Consider the following 15,983-nt stretch of genomic DNA (forward strand, 5'->3'; position numbering starts at 1 on the left):
TACGTACCTCCTGAGGGAGTATAGTCTCCAAAGTATTTGTTTTGCATTGTGTCACTAAAATAAAGTACCTTTATTTTTGTAACACTGAATATTGTCTTTCATATGTGTGAGAACTGTGCGACTACAGTGGGATTGCAAGAGTTTTGCATTTATCCTAGTTCAGCCTTGGCTGCTCTGCTTACAGCTACCTTTAGACAGCCTGGCTTCTAGACACTGACTGCATTTCACTAATAAGGGATAACTGGACCTGGTATAAGGTGTAAGTACCTTAGGTACCCACTACAAACCAGGCCAGCCTCCTACCATAGCGCAGTGCGACGGGGTGGAAAAGGGAGGGAGATAATAATAAAGTAAAATAGAGTTGTGCAGGATAAGGGAGGAGGCAACAAGTGGGAAAAGGTGGTAGTGCAATGAAATAATGAATGGGGAATGGGGAGTGTAAATATTTTACAAAACTAATGCTGTATGTAGCCAAGACCTAGAAAAGAGCTACTGGGAGAAAATGCTAAAATATTTGCTAGGAGGAGAAATGTGGATCCTTATAAAAACTCGACTCCTGGAAAACATACAGATAAGGAATTATATAATCTAAGTAATTATATAATCTTATGCAGTTTTAAGTAAGAATAGAATTATTGTAGGAAAATACTGAGAACCATGTTGGTTTGGCAAGTCAGCATCATCAAAATACATCCAACATATTCAGAAATGGTTTTCTTTCATAGGTTTAATCAATTTTATTACCGTTTAAGAACAGGAGGCCATACGTAAAAATGGATGATGGGAATAGGTTTTGGATTTCAGCACTTGAAAGAGTCTGTCCAAGTTGGAACCATAATATAGGACAAATGTTCACATGTCAGCTTTCATTGAACAAAGGTGAACATGTTAAATTTAAATTGGAAAATAACATTTGCACAAGCCTAGGAGTTTATCAATATACCAATAAATTCGGCAACTGGTTATAAATTTTAAAATATTTATATGGAAATCTTGACATATTGCAGATGGTTCATAAATTTCATATAAGTGTAAAATCATTATATACTGATAAGTGTTTTTTGCAAAAGTTGTTCTAGTAACAAGATAAAAATAAAGTGAAATTGTAAACTGAAACACTTACTGCATTCTTATAAAAGAAAAATAGCACCATGTTGGCAAGCCTCGAGTAACACCAGTGCCCATGAACAAGCAAGAGCTTCTCCAGGTATCGGAATTTTGGGACTGCAAAATCACTTGCCATTACAGCCTGAAAGAAAGGAATGTAAATGACCATGGGTGACTGATTTAAGACTTTTTTCTGCACACTAATATTCTCAGACTGACCATGCAGGACTGCTTTCCAAAACATGCTGGCTATCCCCCAGCAGGAGATTAAAATATTTAGGGATACGTTTGAGAATTAACAAGGTCTGCGCCTGTCAAACATACAACGTATCTACACCTTTCGATGCAACCAGAATGATTGAAGTCCATGGCAGTCCTGAGAGCATCAAATTCCACAGTGGAGCATTAATCCCTCAATGACTTATTTTCTGCCTCCATCCTTGCCTCTGCACTTTGAAGCAAGTACAAGACAAAGACACAACAATTTCTACAACTCTTATCTATACCAGCACTGCTCGCTCTCGGGTCCACTGAGAAGGAAACCCAACCCAATTACAAAATGTGAAAGTCACTCCTATGCCGAAAAAAATAAGCTACCGCTTTGGTGAAAAGCTACCCTCCCCAAGGATTGGTAAGAAAAAAAACTCACTTCTCAGAGATGTAGACAAGGACAGCCAGCAGATGCGAGATAGCTGATCAGCACCCTCTAATAATTGTTTCGTCAATAAAGATGACGTCATGGTGTTTCAAGATTAGCACCACATGGTGGATGTGTGCCATTGCCACTTGTGTGCAGGTGATGTTGACGAGATAGAGGGACAGTGGACTTTCATGTCGTCTTTTTTGTATTTATTTTTTATTAAAGAAGCATCTGAATTGGTTGGAATTGTTCAGATTATCCTTGCCTCATGAATGGATGTGGCACCTGGGAGTGCCTAATTTAATTCAGTGGGCCGACAGTCAGGGGCATGTCAAATCTTGCTTTGTATATTTTGTGTATGTGTTTTGTGTGGGAGATAAGCAATTATGATTCTGAAAGAGACACGCTGAGGTTTTTAAGAGGTGTGGGACACTTCTCCGTGACAGGTAGTTCTGAGAGTATACTTGTGGAGAATTTTTTTATGTGGGAAATATATGATGTTTGCTACTTTAGTCAAACACCCGGCCTGGTTCTTGTCCTTTGGTTGCTCCATCTTTGTTTCTACTTTTAGCAGTCAGGCAGTAGTTGTTGCTCCAGAATTTTTTCAAGGCATAATACAACGGATACTAGAGCTGGACGCTGAGAAGGCAGATCCTCCCCTCAGTGAGCTGCTGACTGATAGAGACCAGCTGGTCAGGCTAAGGTTTTTTGCTTGATTACAGTGGGGTGGGGTTAACGGGGTGGGGGTGGTGGAATAATAATAATAAGTAAAATAAAGGTTTCAGGAGCAGAGGAAGGAGGCAACAAGTGGGAAGGGGTGGCAGTGGAACGAAGGGAATAGGTGAGTGTAAATATTTTACAAAGCTAATGATGTCTGTAGCCAAGACCTAAAAAAGTGCTACTAGGGGAAAATGCTAAACTATTTGCCGGGAAAAGAAATGTGGATCCTGATAACAACTCGAATCCTGAAAAACATATGTGCAAATGGCAACACAAATAGGTTCTTATATAATCTTACACAGTAAGATAAATAAGTAATTAGAATACAATCATCGCAGGAACATATTGAGGCTCACACTGGTTTGGCAAGTCAGTATTATCAAAATACATCCAAAATATTTAGATTGCTAGAAAATGTTTGGAGTATTCAGCATAACTGCACTTATCATATCATGGGAATGCCTAAAATCACAGTTTAAGGCGCAAAGATCAAAAGAGGCAAATCGCCATACCCCCTTATCAGAACAAAGGTTGTTCTCTAATACAGGCATGAGATAACTGAACAGCACCCTCTAATACGTATTATGGTTCTGTCAATAAAGACAACATCCAATCTCCAAGAAAGTCCATGAGACCATGTCTTCAGTCAATATTCAAGAGAAGAAAATAAAGTGAAGAATGACTGAAGATATCGACTCATGGACTTTCTTGTGGAATGGATACGGGGGCACAATTCCTAAAGATTTTAGTCTGAGAGGCTGTGTTACCCCTATCTTAAATATGAATTTCTTCTGAATTTCCATGCCTGATTCAGAAAGCCTTCACAAACAGTGCAAGCTTCCCTGCTGGGAAAGTTGATGTGATCAGCATTGTCAGGGGCCAGCTATTGCAATTAACTTCATGTAATTACTATTAAGGTAGTTACTTTGTTCAGTCCCTGACAGTACCAGCCAGCACATGAATTATTTGTTGTATTCATTCCTCAATGAAGAATTCTTGCTTTGCCGATCAGTTCATTTGTATTCCTTCCTTTTTTCAATACAGGGCAGCCAGATACAGAAACAGCACAACAGTCCACAATGCGCATCAGTTTATCATGGATTAAAAAAGGGAATTTCGCCTACCTCTGATTGGTAGACAGTAAAGGAATGCATCATTTGACTAGAATTGGCGTAGCCAATGGGTCTGGCCATTTGGACCTTATATGACATCTTATGAACAGCATACTTACCTTGCAGTGAACTGTTGCTCCTTTGGGCCACTAAAATACAATATTTTAGCACAGTTAGCAAAGCAGCATCATAGAACCTAGACTGGACAACTGGGAGTCTGCACCTTGTATGTCGCAAGCTACAGCTACGAAGCGTCCGAGATGCGGCTGTCTGCAACAAAATGCTGCAACTTTATGAGAAAATAAAAAGGGCCAAAGAGAAGGCAGGGAAGGCAAGTTAAAGAGCGTTTTGGAAAATTAAATCTAATTCCTGCTCACACTCTCCACTGAGTATGCCTTTAGTCTCAGACGAATACTTTACCTAATGTTCGAGCACTTCTTAATCCCTGATAAGAAATGAAAGACATTTTAGGTTTCCACGAAGGAATGACGTTTACACTGGAACATGGTTGCCACTGTATTAGAAGACCAAACCCAAATAAAGCAAAACGATATATTTACATATCAGCACATTTGGCTAATTAAGAGTCATAAGTATCCTAGTCATTTCGTTTCTTTGCATTCTGTATTGTGTACTTATTTTTTCTGAGACTCTCCTTCGGAAGCAATGCAACAGTTGCCTTTCACGATGACACCAACATCTGCCAGGTACAAAACACGGATTGTTGCTAGTCTGTGTGCACACAAACTACACATCTTCTCACATTTAGCTGCAATAGGTGCACCCTGGCTGCTTCCAGCATGGTTGTGTGGTAAGAATGGAAAACTCTTTCTTAATTTCAGGTCCAAATATATATATGTATTCAGTACATTGTGAAGTCTCAAATGCACATTAGGCCCTACAATAAAGGAGGTTGCTTGACTTTCCTTTCATCAGATTATAGCTGGCACTAATATTGGTTTTGCTATTTTTTTTTTTGTAACTTCATGGGCTTGAGGGAAAGACGTTTGAGACAGTCAAAGCTCAATGTTATAAAACTTGTTGTGCAGGTATCCTGCAACAAGATTATGGATATTTAAATCCAGTATTGTGGGGATTCGGGATGCCTGACATTTTAAACAATGTGCCTAGCAATTATTTCCACAGACTGTGAAGGATAAATTGAAAATTCAGTTTTAAAATCTAAGTATGAGACAGTTGTATTAATGTGACACCAAATAAATGAATTATTTTTGTGGAATTGAAGAAGTTGAAATGTTCACACTATATTATTTAATGGAAGTATGAAAAGTGAACATTTTATAGCACGTGGGATACAAAGTTAGCGTTCTTCACAAATATTTACGTTTCAAAAACTTGTACAATTGCTATCCGACGAAGAAACATTAGTTTTGTTCTGCACATGTTTAATGTTAAAACAGAGGGATGGGTGTGTTACCAATTAAATAAACACTGCATGTCTCATGACAGTCATAGCCAATAAAGCCAAAGGCATTGCTATAGACATAGCCCCCACGTGCTCAAAGGAGATTTTCAACTAGCTTTTACTATCTGTTGATACGGTTGGAAAGAAGGCATTGGCGGACATCTTTTATTATTCCTTCCATCCCACTGAGGCTACAAAGAGAGTGTTTGCTGCATGTTCTGTGAAAGGGAGCGAGCTGAAAGGATGACTGGGCCTCACTTTAAAAAGCAAAGAAGGACTTGTGGACTCCCAACATGGTGGCCATACTTTGGGGGGTGATACATTAGTTTTAATTATGAATTCTGTGTTCGAAGACTTGGGGCTCAGCTAGAGAGACACATTCTTAATAACCCAACCTCCGACCACACAGTAACTTGAAGCGCACACTGTGTTATTAGTACTGTGGCTGCGTGCACCAGCTGTTGGCCCACATGAGAGAGAAATACTTGCCAAGTACAGTTGAAGCCCTCTCTGTGCATATCTTAAATAATTGGTAGCAAAAGGTCTCATAGGTAGATGCACCATAAAGCCAGAACTAAGCCTGTCAAGTCTCATCACAGGATGTTCACTCTGCAAGGGTTGTCTACACGGTGACCTGTAGGCATTGGACCTCAGCTTCAAGCCTTGTTCACCTTTTAACCTTGACTACCCTCGACCCTTTCATGTAAAACAGAACTACCTCGTTTAACACCCTTAAGAAGAAAGAAAAGAAAGGCAAGGAACCATAAAAAGAAGTTATAAACAACAAACATACTGTCGAATTTGGGTGGAAAACCAGCATACTATGTCATTATGCGATGATTTGTTTAACTTTTCAATGGTTAGTTGCTCGCCATGTAAATGGGGAGAGGACAGGAAGTTCATAATCTTGAATTAAAAATCATAAACAAACACTTTCAAAGCTAACAGTCCTGGGTTAAAAGGAGGCTGCATTTTTTATAGTGCAGCCAGTCAGAGTAGAGAGACGGTGAGTGCAAATATAAAATGTGACACAAATTGTGATGATTTGGTGTACTTTACAGATGTAAAATAGTTCCTTGTTCATTGGAATGCAACCTTTCTATAGTTGCAGGAATGATACACTCACACAATTATTAGGAAACAACAATTCTCAACTAGGCTGGACCAAGGTCTGAATGGCAACGTCAAAAGCCAATGGATCAAAGTGGGTGGTCCAGATGGTTGGAGGGAGTGGACAAAACATCAGGCTATGGATACTGTATGCAGAAGAACTTTTTTAGAGAGCTACACTGTCAAACCCAACCTAAAAAGGGGCTACCAGTGATTTTTATCATTTCACAAAATAATAAAATAAAAATAAACAATTGCTATGTTACTATTGAGATTATCAGAGCAGGCCAAATAACGTTATTCATTAGTTATGTTACTCCTTTAATTGTATATGAAGAACTGTACCTGTTAGGCAGCATTCTAACCTATGGGCAGTACAAGTCCTTGCCCCTCCCCCCGCACTTCCCTCACTCATACAGTTATGAACACAATGCAGCTATACTGAAATACAACATAATATATTATGACTATAAAATAGACAAAGTAATACATCGAGGCAGACAAACTACGGACAGTGAGGGGCTTAGAACGGAGCACAAATAGTGCTACTTATTGGGAAAGGCATGTGAAAACTGATAATTCAAAACACGTTGAGCAGTTTATGATATATTGAATATAAATAGCTCTTATCAGTGAATAGTCACATAGTGACAGTTATGCCGCTACATCGAAGTCGACAATATCTTGACCTACAAAAATATCACATCCTTTCCACTGATCACTACAATGTAACGTATGTGTAAAATTATGATTCGTAACTACACCTATACTTACTAAGAAAGGTAAGCAAAGAGCAATAAAGTAGAGTATTTATATGCTTAGTTTACAATATAATGCTAGGTTGATGATGTGGACACAATATTTCCGCAATATTGTATGTGGCATACAATCTATTTCCACACGCCCACAAACTTTCCTTACTTGCAAGCAGCACCCTATAAAAAGGGTTTTGTAAATATGTGCCTCTGTCCATCTCAGTATTGATTTGATTCACATGCTATTTTCACCCTTGCATGACTGTAATTATTCCTCCACTTTTCTTCAATTAACAATCAGCATATTGATCCCTAAAAGATGGATTGTGCGAACTTAGTGATTAATATACTGGTTTATAAAACAGCCATAAACAAATCCCCATAGGCATAAACTATATTTAGAGTAATAATTCAACTATCATGCCATCCTAAAAGAATTCCAGTACTCCTCCATGGATTCTGTGACAATTTTAGTTTCCCGTTTTTATGAATTCCATGTGCAGCGCCCATGTGTAACTATTCACGTATGTGTTAATGTAGAAAGCATACATTTCTCTATTAAATGTTTTGCACAAATAAACATTTACCCATCAAAACGATTTTTCTCTCAAGAGGAAACATATTTTTCCACATAGAGAAACTTATTTTACTGCAACCTTGTAACAGATCTACTTGCCTCGTTCACAGGAGTAAATCTGTCACCATTTTCATGGTAATAAATGATCTGCAAAAGGTTCATTAATGCGACTGCTTGCAGTATCCTAACCTCAAAGCGCTAACAACCCAGCCGTTTGAAAGATTTACTCACTCTTGCTGTTAAGCAATAGTGGCAATTTTTGTGTGAGTAAGTTCGTGTTCAAGTGAATGTCAGATTAGTTGTATATAGAGGTTTGTTAACCAGGCGTAGGCAGCTTTGATATGTTTTTTGACCATATTACTTGAAACCGAATCATCATAATGAAAAGGGACAAAACAAGTGAATCCTGGTCAAGAATCGTATTCTTGGCCTGTCTTCACCCGGAGAGGGCTGCTGAAAGAAAGTCTGTTGAGGCACCTTCTTTCTGGGGTGCTGTCGCCAACTACGCATTGTTTGTGGGTTCTTGAAATCTTGAAGCAGTGTGAGGCATGGAAGAACGCCAAGGGTTCGGAAATGCAGGAGCAGACAAAGGATTCCTGGCTGAGGTGATGCAGGGTTCAAGAAAACTAGGAGAAATGTGGTACAAGGAAGAGCGCCAAGGGGTGGAAATGAGGGGCCCGTAATGAGGTGTCTTATTGAGGCATTGCGGGTCCTCAGGAAATGCAGGGTTTCTGTTGCAAAATTGGTCAAGCGCAGAGCGTATGGCCCAGGCCAGAGTGCAGTGGGGTGCAACATTCTGCGTATGCCGAGGAATCAGACCATGAAACCGACAGACCCAGCAGCCATTCGGAAGGAGACGCAACAGTCCTAGACATCGCCTCCCAGGAGGAGCATCGTGGCTTCAGGCAAAAAAACATTTGCTGAATCTCTTTGGCCTGTCTGGCTGATGGCACGGGGTCGTGGGCACAATTGAAAAACTGCATACACACTCGAGTGAGCTCAAGAAGTGGCAGTGTCCCTTCCTGTTGGGACCTAGGTACCACACTGGGAACCCAGAAGTGTGGACGAGTCAGAGAGGAAGCCAGAGGGGAAGCCGTACAGGAGACATTCATTGGAGACATTCTCAGGAGCCATTCACAGGAATGAATATGTGATTTGACTGCCTGCTCGAGTGCACGCATGGAGTTTTGCTAGTTAGTGGTGGGCGGCCTTGGTCCAAATGTCACCTCATATTTCCACCAGGGTCAAACTTAAGGCTCCCAGCATTCATGCAATGTTTGCTGCACCTGCCAAAAGTACCTCTACTGATGGATGTTAGAGCAGGCAGTGGGTGTCATCAGCAATAAAATAGCTCTTACCGAAAGGTTATATATGGGCCTAGGCTCTACGCCTGCTAATGAGTGGGCTAGTACTAGCTCCTCTGTTCTGGCTACCCCTTCTGCCTCTTCCATCATTTTACCAGATCCAGGCCTGTCTTTGATGGTAGCAAATACTACCAGTCCTGAATCCCTGGTTGGCAAACAGACTAAACAGGGGGTGGGGGCAAGGTCTTCCATGTAGAGGAGTCTACCCAGGGCAGGCTCGACTTACACATCAATTCTACACCATCTATTACAAAATCCCTTATGGACAATTGCTGTAAAATATTCTCAACAATTCCCTAAGTGGAACTATCTCCAGTTCTGGGCAGATTGAAAGTCAGTGGAAGCCAAATCAATGCCCTCTTTCCACATAATAACTCTGTAATTTCCAGGAATGTTTTGCCGTGTTCGGATTAGGGTCAGGTTTCTAAATTGGGACGTAATGCTGAGTCTGCTGCTCTTTCACTTACTTTAGGATGGCTGGAAAAATGACTCCTCAGAAAAGCTCTTTCCCCACTGCCAAAGACCCTGCTGGTTGGAATGGACAGTCAGACGGTGGCTTTTAGCAATGTTCTAAGGCTCATTAATTTATTATTCGTAATGGTCGGTGTGATTCAGTCCAGTCAGGAGGGCTTAGAAGCACATCTTCTCTTGGCAGGGTTTCTGCATCTTCCACAGAGTTAGTCACTACTAACATCCTCCCGGCAGCCTGTCCTTTTGTGGTAATTCTTATAGGGGTCCCACAACTCCTACACGGTCTTTTTGATAACGGTGAATATCTTACCAATAAGGTTTTGAACTGGCTGGTTAAATACAAAGGTTTCTAGTTTGCGTGAAGCACAGGTGATTATTATGATACCCAGGTTGGGTTGGATAGGGGCGTCCCCAAAGAACAATGAAGGAGGCTGTGCGATAACCAATTTTAGGTACCTGAGACTTGCTCACAGATTACTGGTTTATGATAATGGCTGGAATCACAAAGAGAGCGAAATTGTGATCATGCTGTTAAGATATTCCTATAAAACTCAATTTGTTCATGGCCATGTTAACCTTTTCTTTCCACAGCATCAAGTAGGCCTCTAGCCTCAAAGAGCTGTTGTCCCAATTGCAACCCGAAGCCTTGTTTCTTCGGTGGGTGCTAACAGTGCTACAGATTTAGTGGGACTACCCATGGAACTCCCATTAACAATCTGCTATGAGGTTTGATCCAGTTGCACCCAAACTGCCTGACTTCATCTTCCTTCTTTAGGGTTACAGGCAAGTCTGTTACTCCTCCTGTGTAGAAAGCACTGTAAGGCACTTCAGCAAGCCTGCAACCTCTATTTCATTGATTAGGTGGAATACTGCATGTATCAGCCTCAAGACTGGCAATCCAAACTGGATGCTGATTACTCGCTGAGTTGATATTAACCTTTTTCAAGAAACATGGGCTATAACTTCTTTATCGTGTGGGGGTTTGCTCGCTTTTCAGTTGCAGCTCCTACACAGTCAATCTGAGATTGGTGAACAACTTACGAATAAGCTTCTGAACTGGTTGGTGAAATACAAAAGTTTATCTTTGCGTGAAACACCGGGTATTATTATGCTACTCAAGGTGGGTTGGATCAGTACGTCCACAAGGAACAAGGAGAGAGATTCTATGATTATCAATTTTAGGTACCAGAGACTTGCTCACAGATTACAGACTTGTGCACCTGGTTGGGTTCACAAAGAGAGACAGATTGTAATGGTGGCATTAGGCTAATTTTTAATAACTCAATTTGTTCTTGTTTATGATAACACTTTATTTTCCCCAGTATTAAGTAGGCCTCCGGTCTCACAGACCTGTTGTGCCTATTCCAACTCGAAGCCATGTTTCTTTGGTGGGTACTAATGGTGATGCGGATTTAGTGGGCCTACTCATGGAATCCCCATTAACCAGTTGCTATGAAGTTTTATCCAGTTGTACCCAAAATGACTGACTTCAACTTCCTTCTTTAAGGGTTATAAGGAAGGTCTTTTACACAATTCTCTTGCGTAGAGTTAACTCATTATGTTACTGAAAGGTTCTTTAGCAAGCCTGCAACCTCTTTTTCATTGATTGGTTGGAATATTGCAGGTATCAGCACCCAAGAATGGCAATCTGGAGTGCATGGTAATTATTTGCAGATTTGACATTACATTTTTTCAAGAGACCTGGGCTATAAATCCATTATCGAGTGAGGTCTTTGCTTCCTTTGCAGTTGCTGCTACTCCTTCTCATGGAGGAGTTAAGGGGGTCCTCTCAATCTGGGTTAACCTATCACTTGCAATCTTGGTGGTTGAACTAGCTACCGATTGCTCTGCCTTTCATGCAGAGTTAATTAAGGATTCTAATAGTTCCTTTTATTTTTTATTCATTTTTACAATGGTTTTTTCAATGCACCTTGTTGTAATTTTGCCAAATTATTCTCCTTTTTAAAGGAGCTCAAGGAACCTTATTATCGGGTACTGGCCCAGCTGAATTGTATCATCTGTGGTGACTTTAACACTAAGTTAAGGAGAAACACTGAAAGTTTTGGGGGAAGTGACCACAATTGACCATGTGGTGCATTCAGACCGTAGAGGTTTCAAGCTTGGATTATATGTAGCAGTGGGTGATTCTGTCAATGTTATTCAACTCTTTCACAATGATCGACCCCTTGCGCCATCGTTCAGAGGCAGTGGCCACCTCTCTACTACTGATTAAATTTTTTCCACAGGTAATTTGTCCTCTATTTCTTCAGAGGGTTATATGCTAGGGCAGGGTGAGCTTCTTTTTTAATTTGCGCTGATAGGCAATTGCCCCCTCTGTCTTCTTATAATGATGGTTGTAGGCTATGCTGGCTTTTACTTTTTCCAGAGTCTTTTGTTGCCGTTAATTGTTAAACATCTTGAGATCTTTCAGGTCTGTCTGTCTGAGGACAATGGAGGAGTACCATGTTGGCCTATTTTGGGAAGCTTAGTTACTGCATTAAAGTACGTTTAATGAAGCTCGTGACGTTTATCCCAGAGAGACCCAGATGGTTTAACACCAAGTATTCTATAGCTAATCATAACCTCAAGAACATTCTAGTGGCTAAGCCCAGGATTCAGGACGAGGTTATAATTACATATGAATACCATAAGAGCATGCTATGAAAAAGAAAAGAACTACTTGAGGCAGACTAGGGTAAATTGGGGGTTTCAGCTGCTCACAACAATAGTAGAAGTTTCTGGAAGATAGTCAAGGGTTCCATCAGAGAACGGCCCCATCAAATATGATGCGTTGCAGCATCACTAGTAGGGAGGGGGTTTCCCATTTCCAGTCCATTTATAAAGCAAAGGAGGACAGGTGTTTAATGCAGTTACTAGCAAGTATGCTAGAGATAGTTGCTTATTTGTCACTATCAATTCTTGGCGATAAACAAAGCATGGGGGTTAAGGCGCTAGGGCCCGATGGTACACCTATCAATTTGATTACGTGCAAACTTGAGAACTGGGTTCCCTTGCTTACAAATGTGTTTAATATGTTTTTGAGCAATAGGCTACCTACCGCTTGGGCACTGTCAGTGATTGTATCGATTTTCAAGAAGAAAGATCCAAATGCCCCTAGATGACATAACCCTTTTCCTTACTTGATAGTACGTTAAAGATCATATGAAGGGTTGTGTTTTAGCACCTTAAATTATGGGTTGAAGAGAATATCATATACCCCTGTCAGTATGGTTTTTAGGTCGATCTGGGTACAGTGAAACAGTGCTTGAAATTACATTTCAATTTGGGTAAATATAATCTTGCAAAGCCCTGCACCCTGTACCTAGCTTTTATGGAGCTGCCTACAGCCTTTTATTCCATCAATCAAACCAGGTTGTGGCTGCTTGTATTTGACATCGTTATTTAGTTGTCTTTTCAGTGTTCATTTCGTGAACAATGTCTTGGACAATAAGTGGAGAGCACATAATCTCTTAGCCACAAGTCTTTTAGCGTGCTTTTCATCATGCACGTTGTTTTATGTTGGCCAGGTTGGTTAATACACATCGTTTTTTGGGCACTGTTAATTTATTTAATTGTTTGCGTTTATTTATTTTTCACTATTTTATTTTTCACTAGTAGATTTCGGCAGTCACAGTTAGCTCAGGACATGACAGGTTGCAGTCCCATGGAAGTCTGTTGATTAGTTTTATTCATGTGGGCGGGTCTATGTCACGGGTCGCGCGTTGTATATACCTGTCATTCCTTCTGGGATACACGCTTTCCTTTGAAGTCGCCGAGTCGGCCCACGTGGGACTGGTGTTTCCCTTGACCTACAGGTAATATTCGCACTGTCGTCTGTTGACTATTCAGTGAACAGTCAGTTTTTTTTTTCTGTGACATTTTATTTTTGTCTGTAACAGTTTGTCACGTTTCACAGAGCCTGGGTATTCCACTTGGTCGTCGGTTCCTGCAATTTTGGCATACCAGGTTGCTGCTTTCAGGTATTTACAGCAACTTTTATGGTCACGGGGAGGGCAGCATCTTAGGCTGTTCCTGGCTGGCATTTGATTAATCTGAGTTGGTTGGCTTCTATGCTGCATGTGCCGCGTACCCCCTTGCTTTGAGGTACTATACCCATGGTTTGATCTTCAGTTTTCTGGACACTGTTTACGGTGGGAAGATACTGCATTGGTAGATTACCTTGCTTTGTCACCACGAGTCAGTTTCATGCATGGATGGATCACATGAGCACTTGTTTTTCGGAGTGATCGTTGAGATATGCCATTTGTCAGTGGTGAGGGCTTCTTATGACCGGGCATGCGTTCTTTCACTAAGGGTGCAGTTTCGTGCAGCTTCTTTTTCATGTCACCGTTCAGCTTTTCTGAGTTAAAAAATAAGGAGGGAACCTATATAACATGGGCACCTGTGATGCTTGTGCCACCCACAAGTATTTGTTGTTGATTATTGAACCGGTGAAGCTTTTCAAATAAGTATTTTGATTGTTTCAATTGCTCCTGGTGAAGGGTGTGGTCACCTGAAATTCAATGGGCTTTGTTTTGCTATAAATAAAAATTATACTAAGATTGGAATGTCAGGGCAAATGTCGTTTTAAGTCTGATGTAACACTTGCACAACACGTCTGACCTACAAGCAATTAAGTTCTTTTAGACTACTACAATTTCTGCCTCTGATTATTGTTGTATCTCATGTTTACAAGCTATTGTTAATTTGATCAAGTTTGTTTTACCTATTGTTATTTTGAAGCCTCTTTGGGCATCAGCTGTGTGTGCTGAGCCTAGCACATCTTATTGTCCTGGCCCATTTTAAACTGTTTCACGAGCTCGGGCAGGGCTCGTTTCAGCACTGCACGCTAAGTTTGTGTACTATGTTCTAATACGTTTAAAATTGTTATTAACACAATGGAAATTGAATGCACTACGACCATCGTTAGACTCTGGTGGAATTGTCAGAACCTTCTGGTCTTTCTAGGGGGGTATGCCAGGGATGTATCTTCCCCCTTTGTTTACTCAGTACATTAATGATTGTATTCCATGACTAATGAAGGCCTCTGATGACATCTCTAGAATGGGGGTATTCACGTGTCCTTGCTTTGCTATATGCTGATGACGAGGTACTAATTGCCCGCACATCAAATGCCCTCCTTAAGTTGGTGGGTTCTTTCATATCATTTATGGTTAAAGTAGAACTAGTCACGGACTTCAGCAAATCACACATCATGGCCCGTGGACTGGGGAAAGTGAACATTTCTAATTTTAAAACTGGTAGTACCATCTTGACCAGGGTCAACAGTTTCCATATCTAGGAATTCTTTTTGACTCTTTGGGTGCTTGGCACACCCAGGGTAAAAGATTTCACTTGAAAATGTCTAGATGGACATGTGCAGTATTTAAAATGCCGTCGCCTCAAGGTCGCCGAAAAATGTTGCTTTTACTATCAATCTGAAAAGCATAGTGCATCCATGCAGCTTCATATGAGGCGGGCATATGGGGTTAACCCAATACTGCACCACTTTAAAATGAGGAAAATTGGACGTGCAGATGCCTTCTTTCTGTTCCACCTGCCCGTTCACACTATATCCTGCTTTCAGAGCTGGCACTGCAGTATATCTCTGATTTAGTGCGTCTGGCTTCACTGATGCTTTGGGTACCTGTTTGGACCTCTCAGGAAGCATAATTGAACATGGAAATCATTAAAGGTTGCTTATTCTGTGAGTATGGGAGTGTGGGCGGAGGATACCATGGTTAACCTATGTGAAGGATTCGTTAAGCTAGATAGGTTTTCCTTAATTCTTTGACACACCCTAGTCTCTTTTTTAAGAAAGATAAGGTCCAGATTCTTGGAATATAGTCAATCTGAGAAGCTAAGGGAAGAAATAGTCAAAAGCTCTAAAGGATTACATTCACCTCAGGGCCGTCAGCAACACAGTACTGTTTATAGATCTCCCTTTTACTCTGTGGGAAAGATCCCTGCTTTTCTGGTTTAGGGCGGGGTCAATTTGGCGTTTATCATGTATTCCTCTTGAGGCGAGTTTGGACAGTAATAGCTTGCCGGCTTGTCAGTGTGATGACGTCTTCTCAGTCATTATTATACTGTATATTTTTGTAAATATTTTAGGCTGTATTCTTAACTTATACTTAAAGTCCTTTTAAAAAAATGTAGCGTCCAGACAATGCAGAATATCCTCGGCTTATCTGCAACTTTTAGATAATGCTGAGGTATGTGTCAGGGCTGGCAGCTTTTTAAAAGCAGTGGTAAAACCACATAAATCAATGCAAGGTTAATTGCTTTTAGTCTTTTATTTTATCATATTCTCTTATATGTTCTAAATTGTCGTTATTTGTATTCTTCATCTTTGCAATAGACTGTTTCTCTTTGTACACTAGACTTGAACTTTATTATGACTTGCAGAACTCTGTTTTCATAAAAATGATGATGTGTATTTGATTGTACTTTTGTGATTTTATCTAAAATCGAATACAGGTTGTTTGATTGATAGTGTCCATGCCAGACTTAATAATCTGAAGTTTCAAATAGTTATCTGTGAAACCTGAGGCAGGGCGCACTGTTGACAATTTATAGGTATGTTACAAAAAAAGATTTCATTAAGCAAATCAAAAGCAAGTGAAATAGGCCTGCTTCGCAGCTTAGCCAGGCATCCTTTAAGTATCATGGATGGCTCTCACTCAGAGGGAAGCACTCCT

At 40.5% G+C, this 15,983-nt stretch overlaps 1 protein-coding gene across 1 annotated transcript in view; it reads right to left on the reverse strand.

Moving 5' to 3' along the window:
- ATP10A (ATPase phospholipid transporting 10A (putative)) overlaps positions 1 to 15,983 on the reverse strand; it is a 1,009,168-nt gene that overhangs the window by 52,554 nt on the left and 940,631 nt on the right. The window contains exon 16 of the mRNA XM_069204275.1: positions 1,124 to 1,249. Within this exon, the coding sequence (XP_069060376.1) occupies positions 1,124 to 1,249 (126 nt within the window). The remainder of the gene's footprint in view (positions 1 to 1,123; positions 1,250 to 15,983) is intronic.

Source organism: Pleurodeles waltl, chromosome 8, assembly GCF_031143425.1.
Source record: "Pleurodeles waltl isolate 20211129_DDA chromosome 8, aPleWal1.hap1.20221129, whole genome shotgun sequence".
Classification (NCBI taxonomy): Eukaryota; Metazoa; Chordata; class Amphibia; order Caudata; family Salamandridae; genus Pleurodeles; species Pleurodeles waltl.